This window comes from Sphaeramia orbicularis, chromosome 13 (assembly GCF_902148855.1).
Source record: "Sphaeramia orbicularis chromosome 13, fSphaOr1.1, whole genome shotgun sequence".
NCBI classification, from domain to species: Eukaryota; Metazoa; Chordata; class Actinopteri; order Kurtiformes; family Apogonidae; genus Sphaeramia; species Sphaeramia orbicularis.
Genome location: NC_043969.1, coordinates 30,752,919 through 30,774,287, shown reverse-complemented (window position 1 = coordinate 30,774,287; position 21,369 = coordinate 30,752,919). Strand labels below are relative to the sequence as shown.

The following is a 21,369-nucleotide window of genomic DNA, read 5'->3' as shown; positions in this document are numbered from 1 at the left end:
AGTTTAGATTTGACATTATATATGACAGTGTTTTTCAGCCTTGGGGTTGTGACTCCACGTGGGGTCACCTGGAATTCAAATGGGGCCTGAAATGTCTAGTAATTGCTAAAAAATAATAATAATAATAATAAAAATACTAATAAAAAATATTTTTAATGATTCAATATATATTTCATTATGATTAAAACACCACACATTTTTCCTAATAAAAATCCAGTTCAAATAAAATGCAGGATACAATATCTGAGAGGGCATATCTTCATTGACCCGATCATGTGACTACATGCGTTACTACGCTTCAACCCGCCTGGACACAGTCGCAGTCAGAAAACTGGACCGAACAGAGAATGGAAAGATTTCTTCACCCGCCTGGCCCCGCTAAGACATCTCCAAGAGAAACTGAGAAGCAGACACCCAAAAGGTGCATTATATACATTATATAGCCTAAATGTCATCAAAAATTAATGTTTATTTGCAACATAGTATAGCAAACTAATAGATGATCAAAAAAAAATAAATTTTAGCAAAAAAAGTCTCAGTTTTGAATGTCTGGGGTCGCCAAAAATTTGTGATGTTAAAATGGGGTCACGAGCCAAAAAAGGTTGGGAACCACTGATTTATAGGTTGTTCTGTTATTATTTTACTGGTCCACTTGAGATCAAATTGGGCTGTATGGGGCCCCTGAACTAAAATGAGCTTGACACCCCTGCAATAGACAATGACACTGAATAGAAAGGCAGCAAAAAGAAGGTATTTTCATCTATAATATGAAATAAAGGCAGAAATGAAGTGAGAGGGAAAATTTTGATTGACATTTCAATCACGTATCCACATTCACACATCTAAAATACAGTGTTTTTAACAGCGCAATTAAAAACTACAGTGATATAAAGCCAAGGTGAAACTGTTCACATTGACAGGTTGGTCATAATTTATTTTAGCACAGTGCAGTGTGTCAGTGAAGTTGGGAGTGTGCACCACCAAGCCCACAAATTAAACACAGGCAGCTGACTCCTGGTGCTCAGAGTGTTTACAGAGATTTGCCTCTGCCAATACACATAACCTGACACGGACATGATATGACGGATACTGCTGCATACTGTGGCGATAACTGTCCATGCTAACGGTGGCAGCATAGGTTTCTTAAAAAAAAAATTTGGAATGGAATGTGTACGAAATGTATCTTAGTTATCTGTTAACTGGATTTTTAATCTGTTACAGTTTAATGTGTACCCAGACCTGTAGCAATCCACTCATTCTTTATCAAAATATGTGAAAACATTTGTCTTTTTGTCATTTGTAGGAAACTACAGAAGTGTGACCTCACAGATTATATCACAGAAAGATAGGAAAAAGAAAAAACTGTACCATAGAATATCCATGAAACTGTTTTTTCAAAATCATGTTCAGTTTACTGGTGTGAATTTGGTTGGAAAAACTAATTTTTTTCATTGCACGAATTTTTGGGCAAACATTTTGAAAATCATTGCAGATTCCAGTGGCATGCACAGTTTATCTGAGTGACCTGTAAAAGGAAATAACAGGAAGTGATACTATCTGAAAGTATTCATTTCAGCAGCAAATAAAGTAGTTACTCATAAATGGTCACAGGCCGACATGATATGATTTAAGACATTCATGAGACAGACTAACTTTTCTGCTTATACTGAGAAATTGTTTATACATTGCAATACTGAATGTACAGAATTTATGAGTAAAGGGAGTGTCTGGTCCTTTTGTTATGACTTGCCTAGACTAACTGTGACCCACACAGATAAAATGTAAATGCTATTGCTGCTGTTATTATGTTGTTATTACTGAATAAAACTTTTCTACAGCCTAGTTCTGTGATATTTTTGCTTTTTATTTTAATGTCATTAACCCTTAAAGATCCTAGAGCTACTTTTGTGGACTTACAAATTATTTTTTCTCTACATTTAACCTTTTCTAAGTGATTTATCACCATGTATTATGACATAATCCTCTGCATTTTTCAGCTGTCAGTGAAAAAAGGACATTTTCCTATTTTTAAAACTCAAAGACTTTAACAGCCGCTAGCAACCAAAAGCATCTACTGATATAAAATGTTAAATAACTTAAAACCTTAGAATCCTATCGGTACACTTAAATAATTTAGGCAAAATTTCTCAACTTTTCAGTGTGATCAAATGTGTCTTATTTAGATGTTCAGAAACAGTCATCTTCTGCAACGCTGATTAACCAATAAAACCCATGTAGTTGTTGACACTTCTGTTTGTGTTCATTAATAAAATCTATCCTGAAAAAGTAACTATTTCTTAAGTTTTCTCTGTTTTTATACAATAATCTTTAAATTTACTCTGAGCTTTTCTGAACATCTACATGGTCAGTAAATTGTATATAAGAAATACCTGCTTTTCACTGAAAAATGCAAAATACAGATGATAATATTATAATAAATGACGATAAATAACTTAGGAGATGTCATATGTAGAGAACGATTTATTTGGAAGTTGTAACTAAAATAACTTCCAAATAAATCAACAATGACTAGGTCTTTAAGGGTTAATTAACTGATCATGTAGATGTTCATAGAAGGTGAAAATAAATTAAAAAGTTATTACATCAGAGCAGAGAAAACTGAAGCTAAAGTGACATTTCCAGCAAAACATAAACTATTCATAAAAAGATAATTTAAAAAGAAACCTAAAAAACAAAACAAAAAAATAAACAAACATAAAAACAAAAAAAACTGTCTACAACCACTGACAACTGTCAAACTACATGGGATTTACTGGTGAATCAAACTGCATTTTACCTGAATTTTTGATATGCATTAACAGGATTTGTGATTCACATGGGTAATCCTTTTAGATCAGTGAACGCTGTTGGATGCTGGGGAAGTTTTAGGTCTTTGAGGGATAAATGATGCAAGACTTTGTGATGTGACATCAGACGTCAACTTAACGAACAAAGAAAACAACACACAGCTTTGAACTTGGACTTCCACGCTCAGATGCTGTAACTTGTTTCATGCAGAACAACTCCAGGATTTTCTGCCACATGACAGCATGACTATCACATCTTTGGATGGAAATTAATTTATATCAAGTCATTTAACTGTTATAGAGATTAGGAGGAGCATGTTGAAACTGATTTGGAGAAGGACATTTCTATTTATTACTTTAACCCGTAAAGATCCAAACGTCCACTGTCGACCAAAATTGTCTATTGATCTAAGATGTTTAATATCTGTTGATCCACTGCTATCAATGCATGTATGTAATTGGTGTAAATGCAATTTATCGTCTTTTTATTTTGACCCATTTGGGTGTTCAGAGGCTCCGTAGTTCCTGTGGAAACACCATCATCTTTCACTCACCAGTAAAACCCATGGAGTTTGAGAAATGACAGTGGTTGGAGATGCTTGTTTAAATGTTCAGTTATTGATATTGTTGCTAAAAAAGCCACTTTTTCATCAGTTTTCTCTGTTTCTGATAAAATAACCCTCAACGTTAGAGCTTTTATGAAAATCTACATGATCAGTGAATTGAAATATAGGAAAATACATGATTTACACTGAAAAAAAATGCAGAATAAAGAAGATAATATTGAAATAAATGGTGATAAATTACTTAAAAAAGGTTAAATGGAGAAAAAAATCATTTGAGAACTGCCACAAAAGTAGCACTAAGTCTTTATGGGTTAAATGACAGTAAACAGCTACAGTTGGTATAAAATCCCATTCACATAACTTACGGGTTGAACTGTGTCTAGTGTTGGACCAGATTTCAGATGTGCTGCTCACGGATGACTCTTGGCCGGTGTCTGAGCTGCTGTAGTTTGCCCACATCGGGCGCTGACACGTCTTGTTGCCTTTCCTGGTGTAGGAGTCCTCTGAACTCACAGGGGTGCTGGCTCTCACCGGCCCACTCAGGTCGTACTCATATCCTGACTTGCCCTCTGACCCTTGGTCCTGTACAGTTGGGGCGAGGGAGGTGTGGACGCTCATCTTATCTGTCATTCCTAAGTAATGCCTGTAGTCTCTGGGAACGAACGCACGCGCACGTGGCGTCAGAGTTTCAGTTTCATCAGCGGTTCTCCTTGGCAGACCCTTTTCAGAGTTCTGCCTCTGCTTCCTGCTCTGTGAGCGGACAGGGCTGACATCTATTTGACGTTGGATTTGATCTTTTTCATCAGGAATATTCAGAGAAAACATGCTAGTTGCTCGACGAAATGAGTGGACTCGGCTGCTTGAATTGCTGAAGCTGTCCTTCTTGCTCTTAGGAGATCGGATCTCCTTTCCCTGATTGCTTTGTGATTTTGTCAGTTTCTCTTCTCGACCAGAATCCTTTGAACTCTTTCTGGATTCTCTTTGCTGGCCAGACTCACCTGTTATGTAATTATTATTATTATTATTGGAGAAGTTGGTTTTGCTGTCTGCCCCTGCTCTTGGCCCCGTCTGCCTCTCGTGGGGGGACTTTGATCGATTGCGAACAGGGGGAGATGATTTCATTACGGCTACTTTACCACTTGTTTTCTCGACAGGCGAGGACATGCGACAAAAATCTGGGTCGCTGTTCTTTAACTCCTGAGGCTGCAGACATACTGGCTCCTTCCTTTTCGGGCTTTTATTTTTGTCAAAAGATGCCTTTGAATCTGAAGCGGCCTCGCCCCAGAACTCACGCAGAGTGTTGAACTGTGCTCGGCCAAGACTCGGAGACATCTTTTCTATTCTCTGATTCAAAGGAAGAACGGTGAAATGTTGATGATTTCTACCTGTGATTTCATCATCACTCTCAGAATCTTTTCCCATTGTTTGCAGGTCGAATTCAGACTTGGTAAATCTTTTATGTAGTTTTGCTTGGCTCGCCCCAGGAGTGAGTTTCCCATCGCCTTTTGGCTTTCCAGTGTAAAACACAGGCTTGTTCTTTTCCTGCTCCCAGAAAGACTTGAGCTGCTTCATCCTTTCTGTAAGACTGTCTTGGTGTGCGATGGCCTGTCTGTCCTCTTTTCTTTTCGGAGACATACATGTATGAACACCTCTGTCCTCACTGTTCCTCCTCTTAATGTCTTCACCTCTTTGTACTTGTATCTTAGGGCTCATTGGCTCACTTCCACCTTGCTTGTGGTCTCTATTTCTAGACAGGTAGGGCTTCTCAGACTCTGTGCTGTCCACACTGAGCTGGGATCCAGGCATCATCTTACTCAGCTCATCTTGTGGTGTGGTTTCTTTAGATTGGAAAATAACATCAGGTTGCAGGTTTGATTTACTCACAGATATGCTGTCAGACTCGGTGCTGGTTCTGGACTGGACAGAGGTCTCTGACTGCAGACCTGTTATACATAAAATCTCAGAGTTTGAGCCTAAAACGACTTGTGGACTGGCTGCTAATTTTAAAGAATCTGAACTGTAGGATTTGTCGCTACCCTGCGCTACAGACATCTGCTGTTTGCTCCAGTGACCTGGTGCAATCGCAGCATCTACTTGTTGGTTATTGTTTAAATGAATACCATAAGTGTCTTTGGTAACTTTCTGTGGACTACTTCGCAGCTGTTGCTCTATTAGATTGTCATTATTTGAGGCATACTTGTGCATCCCAACTTCATTGTTTACTCCCAGAGCAGGTTGCACGTCAGACACTCTCTGGGGTTTACTCGCTATCTCCTCGTCTTTCTCCACTGAGGGTTGAATGAGCTTCTGCGCTTTGTCACTGGGCGTGTTTGATTTGCTGATAAGAATTTTAGGACCCGCATTGCTTTTTTCCCAGAACGACTTCAGGTGAGAAATTTTGGCGGGTTGGCCTTCGTTGTCATTATCTTTCAACTCCTGTGGCCGTATTCTCTCTCGGGTATCCTTCTTCGCCTCTGCTTGGGTTTGAGCTGTGTCTTTGTTTCCTGGCCTATCTGCGGCTCTTAACTCTTTGGCTTCATTAGTCTGTCGTTGTAAGTGACTTCTCTTCACTTCCAGTGTTTCCCTCGTTCGATCACTTATAATATCCTCCGTATCTTTCATCAGTGAACCTTGTCTGTCAGGGTTGTCATCATCATTTAGCAAATCACTACTGTCAGTGCTGCGGCTGAACCAGTCCAACACCTTCGCAATGGAGTCTTCCTCTTCACCGGTGGGACTGGAGGTCTGGGTGGATAGTTTGAATATATTCTTGTGGTTTGATTTTGGCTGAATTTGCTGGTCAGACTTATCAATGATGTTGAGATCATATGATTCTGGAGGGTCTGCAACTGCAAACACAGGAATGAAAAGGGAATTAACAAACGGTTTCTTGTCAATTATCTATTAACTGCAAGTACATTTGGTAGAGCTCACTGTCCTCTAATTCAATAAATATATGGTCTCCTGATTTAAGGGGGAAAAAAATAATCCAAAGTCATCCCTTTTTAAATCAATCAATCAAATTGTATTTATATAGCATCAAATCATAACAAAAATTATCTCATGACACTTTACATTTAGAGCTAGTGTAGACCAGCTAATGTTAAGCTAAAATATGATATATTATTCTTTTGTCAAATCTTATGAAAACTGGCCTGGTGCTTTTAATGTAATCCTCACAGAGGATGACAAACAAACCAATGGATGACAATGGATCAGTTTACTTCCTGAATAATTTCCCAAGAAGGTTTCCAGTTTCCTGAGGCATAGAAGCATGTCTTTGATGTCACTGTTGTGTAACTTTCAGAAGAACATGCCAACATTACTGACTGGAATTAATATGTTTAGAGGCATACGAATCCAATGTCCATCTGTGAACCGGTTGTCAATTTGCAGGGTCACAAGTAGCTAATACATTAATTTTACGGTCAAATAAATCCACTGTGTTAACTGACTTTGAAAAATGTGCTTATAAGTATGTGTAAAGTTATGTGTAACAAAGTATTTAATGTTATGTGTAACTAAGTATTTAATGTTATGTGTAACTAAGTAGAGTTATTGATGGGTATAAGATGTACAGCAGAGTCAATCAGTACATTATTACATGTCTGTCTCTCCACGCTCTATCTGTAAAACATTTCAAGAGAGATCTAATGTTGCAAAACCTACCCACAATGCCTTGGGTTGCTGTTCCCAAACTGCTAATCTTTTCTGAATCTTGAAAGCGGTTGCTGTGTGCGGTTGCCATGTCCACGGCTGCAGGCTGCTTTTGTGTCTGATTGTCTTTTCCATCAGTGGATGAGTCGATGTTTGTGGCTGCTCTGAAATTGCACAGATAATGAGTTACAGTGGAGAATTATGATAGTAGTTAAAACATTTTAATCATGAGGTGTTTTTTACTAACCGGTTTATTGTTACAGGAGGTGGGTTTCCTGCAGTGGACTTCGACAAAACTTGAGGTGCATCATGGAGCGGCTGCTGCAGGGTTTCATCTGCAGAGCTGTACGGCTGAGCGGATTGGGATACTTGACCAGACACTGTAGCGGGTGATTCGTCTTGAGCCTTCAGGCAGGAATGGATAGAGCTTCCACTCGATCCCTGCTGGAGGCTCCGTCTCGGGGCTGGAACAATCCCCGCTGATCTTCCCTGAGAGTCCGACGCTTGGCTGTCACTCTCTGTCTGAGCGCTGGATCGTCTCGAGACAAACGTCCTCTTCTTGGGCACAGGCCTGAAGCCCACAGAGTCTGAACCTGAAGTCTGACTAGTGTCCCCAGGTGGTTGATTCTTCATTGGAGATACAGGCTCTGAGCCTTTAAGAAGACCACAGGGTTTATATTAGACCTTGGGTGTTCAGGGGCCGCATTCAGCCCAATGTAATCTGAAGTGGACCAGTAAAATAGTATAGTGAAAAAGTACAATTACATTATCAAAATGTTTACTTCTACAAAGTTTCTTTAAAATGTGAATAACATGAAGAGCCTGAAATGTCTTGAAAATAATAAATGAAAATAATTGCAATTTTAACAATATTATGCCTCAGTTTATCATCTACACGTGTGCATTACAACTTACAAATCACAGTCGACAAATACACAAAACACTCAGTAACAGGCAGGATATTGGTAGAACAGGAGTTATTAGGAGACATTTCAGGTTGTCCACATGTGTTCAGGTTATTTACAATTTTTGTGAAAGGATAGTTTGTACATGCAGACATTTCCAAGCCATATTGTCATTATTTATAGCTTATTGGACAGTATCTTACCGGTCTGATCCACTTGAGATCATATTGGTCTGTATATGAAAGCTGAACTAAAATGATTTTGAAACTGGACTGTGGACATCAGTGTAAATTTTGCATTTCACAAATTCATCCCACGGCTAAAGTGGAACCTTTGTTTAACACCTGTGTGTAAGACAATCACTGTTGTGTCGCTGCCTTAAAAAGTGTGTTTGTCGATTGAAGCAGTGACACAAACCTGTTGCAGATGCCTCCTGGTCCCTGATGGTTGACTGGTCCTCAGCATGTTCAGGTGGTTCAACAACAATAAGAGAAGCACGGTTGAAAGGGTTGTGTCTCGGCTTGAAGAAACACGGATAATATGAAAAGTATAAAAAAAATCAAACCAACTTCAATATGCTTGAAAACATTACCCCATAAAGACTCAGTGCCACATCTGAGGCAGTTTCCAAATGAATGTTTCTGTCTATTTAATCATTTTAGGTGATTCTTATCATTTATTATAATATTTTCCTCTGCATCTCGTGTTTTTTCTGTGAAAATCAGGTATTTTCCAATATGTAATCCACTGATCATCTAGATATTCATAAAAACTCAGATTAAATTTGAGGGTTATTAAATCAGAAATGCAGAAAACTGAAGAAAAAAAGTGACTTTTTCAGCAAATTTATCAATAACTCAGCATAAAAATAAGTGTCTCCATACACGGTCGTTTATTAAACTCCATGGGTTTTACTGGTGAATCAATGTTGTAGACGATGACAGTGTTTCCACGCTCACTACAGAGCCTCTGAACATCCAAATGGGTCATATCTGATGACCATGAAAAGACGACAAATTGTATTTTACACCAATTATTTCAACATATCAATAGATTTCGTGGTACAGAAGTTATCAAACATTTCAAATTAGTAGATGATTTTGGTTGCCAGTGGCTGTTTGGGTCTTTATGAGTTAAAGAAAGAAAAATATATGTTTTCCAACATGTACACCTACCGTTCTGGGAGAGCGGACTGCTGAATTCAGATTTTCTTTTTCTGCATCACTGAAGAAAAACAATGAAAGTAACAAAGTTAGTAAGCAAAGGTAGCTTTAAAAGAGCACATAGGGTTAAATGATGATGAGATCTCACAGATTCAGTACATTTCACTGTATCAAGCCAGTTGGAAACACCTCAGCAGCTGGACTGGTGTATACTGTGATGTGCATGACTGGAGCTTACTGACCCATACATATATCAAAGACTAAGGTGTTTACATAGTGACACAGACCACATTAATGAAGGAAACCCTGACGAAAATAGGTTCAACAAACTGAAGATAGCAGATATACTTTATAAACTAAGAGGAAAATAACATAGAGGTGAATGAATAATGACAGTCTTCATAAATGGTATAAAAAACAGAATAGGCACTTATTAGCAAATATTTCCAAAGGCTTAAATCAAGTCTACTGTAATAGACATATATTAAGAGTTTCTCAGCAGAAGCACAAATATACTTAACGTTACATTTTGTTTACTTTAGCTCTGTTTGCATGGGAACTAGTGTAACCTGTAGACCTCTGCTGATTTGAAAATTAATTCCTGTGTGTTTGTTATGTGGTGCATTCACATCGGATAAGGAAACTTTTTTACTCAGATTTACTGACATTATTCTTCAGTTGTCAATGGAAAGTTTAGTGCTAACAGATAACTGTTGAAAGACAGAAAAATATTCGGTACTGTAGCTGTCATGCATGTCATCCATCTCATGCTCTTTTCAGATGTCACTCTGCTGAGATTTACGTTTGAGCCTCCTGAATTTCCACCCAAAACACTTTTGAAACTTTGCTTTATCATCACCAGCACAGCCCTCCATCATCCTTGACTAAGAAATAGGCTGAATAAATCCATGGAGGAAACAAAACTGTTGCATATCCCAGCAAAATATAGAGATGTTGATTAGCATTGAGTTCATATTATTACATAATTTCTTCATTTGCTGAAAAAGGGTAAGTACTTTGCAATGGAATTATTACTTCATAAATTACAGACATGGCTGATTCGCAGAGGATTATGGTTACAGATGACCTCCACTATCAATACAAATTACCAGATGTTCACAGGTCATACTAATCCCATCCGAACAGGACGTTTGTTGAGTTTTATCTTCTACTGGAATAAGAACCACACAGCACAAACCCCTTCAGAATGTGTCAATAATTGCTCTAAAAAAGGCATCACAATCAGTGCCACAAGACTTGTACACCCTGATCCATTTGATGGGATTTCATACCAGAAATACCCACAACACTGACATAAGCAGTCACTTGACGTTTACTGTAATTATGCTAAAAGCTCGATTGAGTTAAACACTTTGCACCAGTGAGCGGCCTCTTAAGACCACATCCTGCAGGGGTGGGTACAGGTAGCTGCTGCTGGGCTATAAAATCAGGGGTAGCACCACCTTTGTTTACACAAGCTGAGTCACAAGGGGCCACACACTTACAGCACACACAACATTACATAACATTAGCATGACAGAGCAAGACAGAGGACAAGGCAGTGTCTTTAACTGACACAAGCAAGAAAGTGGAGATAACAAGAGATGTGAGAACACAATGTCAGATTTATGCAAGAGGCTGGAGTATGAGGACAGAGGAATTCAGTAGGAAACAGCAGAAGGGCTCAGTGAGGCTAATCAATCACATGACAGAGTTTCAGACAGATATGAGTAAGATAGGATTGTGTACTTTATCTCCTCTGGTTGTAGTGAGTCCCAACATCGAGCAGGTTTTGGTGGAGGGACGATGTCTGATCCTGCTGTACTGGGTGACTTTGATCTTTCAATTCTGAGAGATCCATCTGCATATAGTAGAAAGGTCAGCAGGATGTGTTAGAACAAAAAACACAGTGTTGTGACATTAAAATATTCTGTTTCATGAATGTTATGACATTTTGTACCTAAACCAGGTTTCCTCTGCTTCATGGAGGCCAGGATGATTTCTGAACCATGGATTGTGTCCATGTGTCGCAGAGACTTGGCTTCATAAAACCACTCTCCAGTCAAGTATTTCAGCTTACTGTCTGACTCGGAATCAGTGTTCAGTAGTTTCTCCAGTTTCCTGGTGGATGAAAACACAGAAAGCATGCATAATTATAGTAGAGTATTCAGATTAAATGTCATCAGTTGCTGGCATTTATTTTCAGATTCATCTGCAGTGCAGCAGCAAAACCTGACAGAGACCTTATCAGTGTGTCTGCTGTGGAACAATGTCAACACAGGGTCGATCCATCTGATAGTGACTGTACCATAAAATCTACAGCACATTTCAGCTTGAAATTTTTACACAAGGTTGGCTTCTATCATATCTTGGTACTTATTGGTAATGGATTTTTAAAAGACTGTGCATCACCGGGAAATGGCAACAATTTTGACACTGACATTTTTGTCAAGTCCGAAAGAATCTATCAACATGATCCAAAAACAGTCCAGAACAGACAGAATATTTTCATTTCATTCTTTAATGTGCCATATTTGACTGGTATTCCTGCCTCAGGTTTAACCCCTAAAAACCTAAACATCCACCGTCATCCAAAACCATCTACTGATCTAAAATGTTGAAAAACTGTTGATCTACTAATCTTATCAATACATGTAAATAATTGGTGTAAGATGCAGTTTGTCATCTTTTCATGGTCATCAGATATGACCCATTCGGACATTCAGAGGCTCCGTAGTTACCATGGAAACACAATCCTCTTCTACAACATTGATTTACCAGTAAAACCCATGAAATTTGATCAATGACAGTGGATGGAAATGCTTCATGTATGTTCAGTTAATGATAGATTTTACTGAAAAAGTCACTTCTTCTGCAGTTTTCTCTGTTTCTGATCAAATAACCTTTGAATTTACTCTGAGATTTTATGAACATCTACATGATCAGTAGATTAAATATAGAAACATACCAGATTTTTACTGAAGATGTGCAAAATAAAGAGGATGATATTACAATAAACAGTGATAAATCACTTAAGAAAGGGTAAATATAGAGAAAAATTAATTTGTGAACTGCCACAAAAGTTGCACCGGGTCTTTATGGGTTAAGTCATTAATACATTCATTTTCCACGGCCTCTTAATTCTTTGTAAAGTTGGAGAGGTGGAGTGGGGGCGTAAACAGGTCATCACTTCATCACAAGTCTGACTTATGTTTTCATGTGAAAAATGTAAAATTACATTATGAAAATGTTTACATCTACAAACAAAAAAATTGAATTACAACAACAACTTGAATTTCTTTTGAGAAACAAGTGCAATTTTAACAATATGACCTGTACATTACAACATACATATCACAGTGGCTCTACAAAGACACAAAACATTTAATAACAGGCATAATATTGTTAAAATTACACTTACTTCTCTTAAGACATTTAAAGTTATTCATATCTCTTCAGGTTGTTCACATTTTGGTGATTTTTCATGTAATTAAAATTTTTTACAGGAAAGTTTGGAGTTGTCATTATTTACAGGTTATTATGATAAGATCATGGTTCAGTCCTCCTGATTATGATATTGTGCTGTATATCATCACTGAAATAAAATGATTTTGCCAGATTAGACCCTTTGGTGGGCTGGTTTTGGCCTGTGGGCCGTATGTTTGACACCCCTGATTTATAACATACATAGGTTTCATTCAGCGTGGAATTCATATGATGTAAGGCAGCACAGGTACTCAATGATATTCTGGCTAAAGATACAAGATTCCAGTCTTCAGGTGTAACCACGTCACGGCCTTGGGGTCTTTGAGGGGAGACCAGAGGCTCATCTGTTTAAGCCTGTAAAGCCTCAACCATCAAATCAATGGTTCCCAACCTTTTTTGGCTCATGACCTCATTTTAACATTACATTTCTGGTGACCCCAGACATTCAAAACAGACATTTTTCTCTTGGAGATGTCTTAGTGGGGTCAGACAGGTGAAGAAATCTTTCAATTCTGTGTTCGGTCCGGTTTTGACATTGTCCGGGCAGGTTGAAGCGTAGTAATGCATGCAGTTACATGATCGGGTCAATCAAGATATGCCCTCTCAGATGTTATATCCTATTTTATTTGAACTTGATTTTTATTAGGAAACATGTGTGGTGTTTTAATCATAATGAAATATATATTGAATCATATATTGAATCATTAAAAAATCATTCAAAGAAATTTATTAGTAATTTATTTACATTTTTTTTTATCAATTACCCCACATGGGGTCCCAACCCAAAAGTTGAAAAACACTGCATTAAATCACTGACAGAAAATTCCAGTTCTTTGAAAGTGAAGCCTTTATTGGTCCTTCTGAATGGCACAATTTTTTTTTCAAATATCAATTTCCATGTATGAATTTCAATTTTGTATCATATTTGATACATCGGGTCTCAATGGTCAAAAATTATTATTTTTGAACAAACAAAAACATAATAGTACACAAACATGTCTTACAAATGGGTAATTCCTTTTCAAAATAGTCAAAGTTCTACTTCCTTCCTCATTAATGTCAATCTTGTAGTGTCACTGGAAAGGCCTCAGATGAACAAATTCCTCCCCCCTGGGGGATTATTCCATGATAATTATCAGTGTATTGCACGTATCTAATCGTATACATCAGGTTTTTCAAGAAAAAAATATCACACTGACCATGTAGAGGACTTCAAAACTCATATATCAAATAGGATACGTTTGGCATTACAGGGTTAACTGGAGTTCAGTATGAGAAGAGGCTACTTGGGTATACAGAATTAGCAGAGATAAGTGTTAAATAAGTTCAGCAATTCTGTCTCCTTTGTTATTAGAATTAAACTGACAAAAACATCTACCTGATATTGTCCTCATGAATCATCCATTGACTTCCCGTCTCTAAATAATTCGCATTGGCACCAGTATCAGACACTGAACAGTCGACTAATGCGGAACACTGACTATGAGCTGTTTATTTACAATAGATGTCCTTAAATCTTACAAATGGTCACAAATCATCATTCTTTTATAAACCACACTAATCCTGGCTGAGTACAGAATAAAGGGTTTGGAAAGTACTTCCCTGTGGATATAGTGCCTCTCCAGCCCGATGACTATAGAGACAGACAAAAAGACACTCTCCTGTTAATGAACAATGCACTCGCTTTAAGCTGCGCTGAAAAGAGAATCTGACACCATTTTAATTCAGTTTGAGCTGCACTAATCTCCAAATGTGATGTAAAATGTGAAGCTGAGGGCGGACAATACAGGGACAAACCACGGAGCGTTTGCAAGTTGTTGGGTTTCTATTTAACTACACATTTAAAGTAAACATCTGTTTGTTTTTTAGCCCTGTATAGCATTTTGTTTCATCTCAAGTCAGATTAACCCATAAATACTCACTAATCCTATCAGTACATGTAAATAACTGGTGTAAAATGCAGTTTGTGGTCTTTTCATGGTCATCAGATATGACCCATTTGGACGTTCAGAGGCTCTGTAGGGAACGTGGAAACACCATCATCTTCTACAACATTGATTCACCAGTAAAAAAAAAACCTGTCATCTTTTATTTATTTATTTATTTATTTATTTATTTATTTAATTTTATTTAGTTGGATAAATGACAGTGGATGGAGACACTTGGTTTATGTTCAGTTAATGATATTTTTGCTGATAAAGTCACGTTTTCTTCAGTTTTCTGATATAATATCCCTCAACTTTAATCTGGTCTTTTATGAACACCGACATGATCAGTGAATTAAATGAAGGAAAATACATGATTTTCATTTAAAAATGCAACATGCAGAGGATAATATTATAATTAATGGTGATTAAACACTGAACCCTTTAAACCAAAGCCTAAAATGGTCCATCTGGACTTTTTTCCTTACTTTAACAAACTAAAAGATTAGAAAATATGTTGTGAGTGAGTCCGTTTGCCCATTTTTCCAGAACAGTTTTTTTTTCCACAGATCTTTCAAAATGTAGCAGTCATTTGCAATTTAATGTATGTTATAATGCTGATAAACCAGCTTCTTGTCAGGCTTCTAGTACAGGTGTGAGTGAAATTACCTTAAAAGGGTCATATTTTGCTAAACCCACTTTTATTAGTCTTTAGTACATTTATTTGTGTATTTGGGGACCCTAATAGTTCAAAAGTTTGAATTTGTTTCAATTCCTTCTTAATTTGTTACGTCTATAACTAGTTACGTGATGACATTTGCAGATATAAGGTCAAGACTTTCGACGAACATTTCTCCGAGTACGACATAATTGTTTGTCAGCAGCAGCGGTTGTAGTCCATACTGAAAATATGTCCAAACTTGGAGCCGATTACCTAAAATGTTCAGTTATTGGTTGTATTAATGAACATAAGTAGCTAAACAGGACACAACAGCACAGGCAACAACACGGAAGGGGGTGGGGTCACATGCATTTAAAAGGCCAATGCTCAAAATGACCTTTTTCGTGTCATTACTCAAAAATAGGGTTGAAGATGGACCTGTGAAGTTGAATTAATTAAGAATTCAGGAACAAGCATAGCATTTACAGTTTATGTAGACCATAGGGAAATGTTTTAAAATGGATTATTCCATTTAAAAATGTAAAATATCACTCCTTTAATGACCTAATACAGCCTATAAAGCACGGCATCTCAGATTTCTGAAACCATCACTTTTTGGAAATTTTTTTAAAAAGTGCATTGTGGGAAGAGAAAGAGGTTTCTCACAGATTCAGAAAGAAAACAAGCCAGATCGCTACAATGCAAAATTATACAGTCCACCAGTGTTGTTTTAAAGAATGAGTATAGTTGGTGGATGGAGGTAAAGGCCACATTTGGGTTCAGCACTCATCAAGAGACAACGAGATTGCTGCTGCATGGAATTTCCATTCCCATAATGCACTTCGAGACAAAATTTCTGAAAAGGCTGGAGTGACATTTTGGTTTGTTATGTAAACTGTGTTTATGATGGAGTCATCTTCGAAGTTGTTCACCATGAGGGAAGTGATTCAGATGCGTATTAAGCATGGAAAGACTAATGGATTAATGATAATAATAAGGCTATCACTAGGGTTTTACAATTTGAAAAAAAAAAAAAAAAAAAAAGTAATGAAAGTCATATGCTGTTTTAAGAAAGGTTAAATGGAAAAATTCATTTAAGTAATTGCCACAAAAGTAGCACTGGGTGTTTATGTGTTTAGACAAAAAGAATGTGATTATTATTGCTCCACATCTTTTTGTCCTGCTTTATTTCTCTTCCTTAATAACAAGTTTATACAAGGGCTGCACACGATCTATTGAAAGCAAAGAATGTGGAAAACATTTCTGTCAAGTTAAAACTGAATCAAATAAAAAGAAAAAAAACAGGACAAAAAAAGACCATTCCAACTCATCTTCCCTCTTGATGCAGAGCTACAGTGGTCATGTGAAAAAAGGGTAGCACATCATTACAGGCTGTTGGCTTAATCCTTTTACACTAGACTGCTCCAGACACTGCACGCATTCAGACTCCTGCAGATGAAAACGCCGGACGGCCAATTTCATTAAACGCACAATAAAAAGAACATTGTTTCAGGGAATTCTTGAGTTTTGAAAATGAAAGGGGGCACATTCCAAATGCTTTTATTTAGGGACTTTTATTATTTTGCATGGAGTTGGCGTTCAGTTGGGAAACCTGAAGCGTCTTCTATTGTTCCGGCCTGAATTGCAGAACATGGGAGAGGTGCTGCGGCTCAGATAGCGCTTGTTTATCTAAACGTGCCCTGAACATACACTGTAAGGAATGTCTCACCCCTCCTGTTTGTTCAAAAGAGATGCTGGGAAGAGTTGATTTCAAGTTAAGTTTAGGGACTCTTAGTTTGACTTTTACTGTACAGAGTCAGCATGTGTAGATGGAGTGTGTTGTCATGGCGCTCAGGTGAGGCGTCTCTCATCTTTGTGCCTCTGAGGGTTTCTATTCCTGTCTGTCCGACCAGCATGAGCCTCTCTCATGTGTGGAGTTCAACTTGGCTCTAATCTAATTGCTCATCTCACATTGAGGTTTCTTAGCAATAGAGGCAACGTCTGTATCCGGCCAAGCTGTTATTGTGTTATTCTATTATGACCAGACAAGTATCATTTTGACCAGCATGTTTACCATCCCACAAAGGCCTCTTCTCATAAAATAAGCTTTGGAGGACTTGGGAATTCTAAAATGGCATTAGTTTAATAACATAACATTAGCTTTAATGTTGCACAAAACATATGTAGAGCTGGACAGTTAGTGTTTACAACATGAAAATCTTTTGTAAAGCATAAAAAAATATCAGAAAGTGACGTTTTTGAAATCAGAGACGTGTGTTCGTACCTGATTCTCTCCTCCTCACACTTCTTCAGCTTAGCATCCCTCCTCATCACCGTCATGATGACCCCGTGCTCCTCCTCGGTCAGGTGGCTCAGATCAATCATGGTTCCTTTTCCTCTCAGTGGGCAGGTGTGGAAACACTCAATGACAAGAAAAAAACAAAACAAAACAAAAAAAAACACCAGCTGTGTCTATCAGTATCAGGCACATCATGTGGATTGAATTGAACTTGATGTCTTTTGCTTTGCTGAGAAAAGTGGAGCCAAAACTGTGCTTTTCCACCAAAACACACCCTCACAATCATATAGTTTTTTTTTTATTTTTTTTTTTAGGTGAGCCGCTGTTAAATTGAGTGAAATGAATGAATGAAACAAAACAGTGTCTTCCATACAAGTGGCTTCTGATTGTAAATGTTTGCATAAGAGGCAAGAGTTCATCTCAGGCTCTGGTCTCAAATAAAGATAAGTGCACAAAGGACAGCATTTAACATACAAGACAGATTGTTTTTAAGCCAAAATCCTACATTTGTCAAACACTGGAGCAAAAAAAATAAGTAGGAGCTTTACAGTATTTAAGTATTTTGCAGCTTCAGAAGATAAAAGTGAAGCATATGGTAGTACCTTGGATGCACTTTTGTCTTTTAATACGAGTAAATAAACCATAAAACCATGATCAGAGTTCTGTTAAACTGTAGTGGAACAAAACAGAATTGAAATATAGTTGGATACATGCCATATTTAAGTTTTTTCTTTAAAATTTTGAAGCATTTCTACAACATTTTGATAGAAAAGGCTGAATATAAAAACGTAAACCCAACTTTTAATGACTTTATATTGCTCAGACTTGTAGCTGCAGACAACTTAAGGCACCTTTTGGTTGATTTTGAAGAATGTGAGATGTTTCCTACCTTAAAGAACACCTAAAACCTCCATCCAGCTGTGGCAGTGTGAGGCCAACTCGGCAGAGGTTGACACAGTCGGAGCTTTTTCGTGGCTGAGGATGTGCTGCAGGCTCTGGACTCCTCTGACAGGAGGAGGAGGGCGGACCAGTGTGAGGATGGGAAGGACCTGAAGGATCTGCACTAACATGCATCCACACCAGGCTGCAGGGAGCCGAGCATTTAAAGTGTGTCTTCGCCATGCTGTTAATGTATTCTTATTTGAGGATTTCACGCACCCTTATGACAGGAAATGCAGCGTTTAGTCTGTGAAATTAATGACAGGGCGTGTTGAGCCATCTGGGATGCAGTAACATGTAGTGACCAGCAGGTGTCCCCAGTTCCCACAGGTTCATATCTGTGTTTGAGAAAAGGGTGTGAACAGGACCAAACAGGAGTTAAAATGGTGTTTCCTTTCTGTTTCACAGGCTCGGATGCCTCTAAATTACTCTGGTCTGCAATTTTTGTGAGAAATTATCTGCCTCAGAGATTAAATGCGCAAAATTTTACATACTTTAATAAGATAACTTGCAAAACAAATGACAAAAGTGCAGGTTAGCTGATGTTTTCAATGTGATAAAGTGATATTTCACACATAATGTGTCTGTGTGTGTGTGTGTGTGTGTCATAATAATATAGCATAACAATGACGATAAAGTTCTATTCTATTCTATTCTATTCTATTCTATTCTATTCTATTCTATTCTATTCTATTCTATTCTACCCTTCCACTAGAAAGAACCTGTAAAGTGAATGTAAGGTAATGTACTTTAATGTAACGCACTGTAATGTACTGTAAAGTGCAGACAGTGTTTTAAAGTAACTCTCAGACAAACATTATATTAGAGTAAAACCCATTAATTCTCCTAATTTAACATTTTGTTCAGGGACTGTATCTTGTAAACTACCACCAACTAACATTTTGAACTTAATTGTTCTCTTTTAGCGACTCAGACTTGGTAAAGTTTCTCTGCTTTTATTCTGGAGCCATTTTACTCATAGACTAGTGTTAGAAACAGATAAAATAAGGGTCAGTATATAGTTGAGGGACTTTTGAAGTCCATGGGATATACAGTATCTTGCATACATCTTTATTAAAAGTTGAAAAAAACAAAACAAAACAAAAAAAACAATGTTTTTTATGTTCACTATGATCATGTCTTTGAAAATTCCAAAATTATTTAATTATGGAAACAATCACTTATTAATTAAAAAAAAAAAAAGAAAAAAAAAAAAGACTAGATGTACTAAAATGTCAGCTAACCGTCCGAATTTAATAACAATCACCTTCTAATTAGCTAAAACAATAATAAAATGAGCTTATTCAAAACTTGTTTTGATTGTGTTCTTTTTTGAGATAATCATGACAGATATTTATTTTTTGGCAATATATCAAATTTTATATGGAAAATAACAAATTATATCTGTGTCACTTTCAACTAAGTTACTCATTACAAAAACACCTCTCAAGGAAGTGTGTTAATTCCAAATCACATGACCTGCTCCACATGATGTCATTTCATCCTGAAGAAAACACTGGAAAGACTCCAAGATATGTTCTCTCCTTTTTCTTAGTTATTTAATATCATGTAGTGTGTGAGTCAAGTGCGTATTTATCACACTTTTATGCCAACACTGTTACTACAATATCTTTATAAATAACTTTCAGTTTCAATTTTACTCAATCCTATATATGATATTTAGGAGAATCTTTCTGTAAAAATGCCATTTGGTGTACAATTATGTTGATTTTAGGCCTGAAAACAGCAAAAATGTCAACTATACCTGCCAACTGTGTGACATTGTAAAGGTAACTCAAAAAGTCCCTCAGTTATATTGACCCATAAAATAAGAGACAACATAAAAGGGAAGTATTTGTGAATGACCCTGGTGTCTTTTTTGTAAAGTAATATTTCCATTGTGTGAAACTCATCTCTATATCCAGATAAAAGCTATCTGTAACTAATTCTAACTGTTTGTGTTGATACCAGTTACAGGATACACCGGTGTGACTGGATCATATCCCAGTTCTCAGGTCCTGATTTGTGATCCCTTTCAACAGGGACTAGTTCTGGTCTCAGTTGTGTGAGCTGTTAAATTGGTTTTATTAGAGAATTAAATGAGATTATCTGTGTTTGAGAAGAAGAATGTGTCACTAAAGCAGTTTCTCTCCTTTTTTTTTTTTTACTGAGCTATAGCAGAAAAACACTGCTTACATGAGTATTATTATTGTTACATAAACATAATAAAACTGTCCATAGCTGACACTGCACTAAACCTCATACTGTCTTACAACTTTATCACCTCTAATGTCACTTTATTATTCACTTACACTGATCTTGTTGATATTCACACTCATGATAGACTCAGTGGACCTTTTTGAACCCCTCAAAGGGCCCTTTTTTGGCTTTACCTCTTTCTGTGGTTTTTGTGCAGTTTGTTTTGCTGCTTTCCCAATTTGTGACCCTTGACCATGAGTTCTTGGCTTTTGTTTTTTTGGAGATAAGTAACTCTCCTTTTCAGCTCCAGTCACAGTAAATCTAGTGATATTGCTCTTTACATTTCTACCTTTTTTCCCTCAAATACTGTATTTTTATACTTTTCTAACATGGTGAATAGTGAGTTGATTGGTTCTTCTTGTCCATAACATTACACTGCGTTGACTGTGTGTTAACCTGAATATGAAATAAATCTGACCTGAGGTCAACTAAAAATTCAAAGTTAAATGAAACATTACCCTTAGGATTATATTACATAATCTACTTTCATTGTATATTAGTGTTAATAGTTATTTCATCTGTTTTATTAATAATAATGGATTAGATTCCTATAGCGTTTTTCAAGGCACCCAAAGCGCTTTACATTATTGATCCATTATTCATTTCACATCGACACTCTGGTGGTGGTCAACTACGTTTGCATCCACAGCTGCCCTGGGGATGGCTGACGGAAGTGTGGCTGCCAATTTATAACAAATGGCC

General features: G+C 37.2%; 1 protein-coding gene across 1 annotated transcript in view; it reads right to left on the bottom strand.

Annotated features, from left to right (window-relative positions):
• Positions 1–18,486, bottom strand: part of sytl2b (synaptotagmin-like 2b) — a 28,214-nt gene extending 9,728 nt beyond the window's left edge. The window contains exons 1-9 of the mRNA XM_030153004.1: positions 18,359–18,486; positions 17,455–17,636; positions 11,059–11,219; positions 10,848–10,959; positions 9,111–9,159; positions 8,353–8,455; positions 7,278–7,683; positions 7,043–7,194; positions 3,739–6,222 (exon numbers count right to left, since the gene is read on the bottom strand). Coding sequence (XP_030008864.1) covers positions 3,739–6,222; positions 7,043–7,194; positions 7,278–7,683; positions 8,353–8,455; positions 9,111–9,159; positions 10,848–10,959; positions 11,059–11,219; positions 17,455–17,555 — 3,568 coding nt within the window. The 5' untranslated portion in view covers positions 17,556–17,636; positions 18,359–18,486. The remainder of the gene's footprint in view (positions 1–3,738; positions 6,223–7,042; positions 7,195–7,277; positions 7,684–8,352; positions 8,456–9,110; positions 9,160–10,847; positions 10,960–11,058; positions 11,220–17,454; positions 17,637–18,358) is intronic.
• Between the last annotated feature and the right edge of the window lie 2,883 nt (positions 18,487–21,369).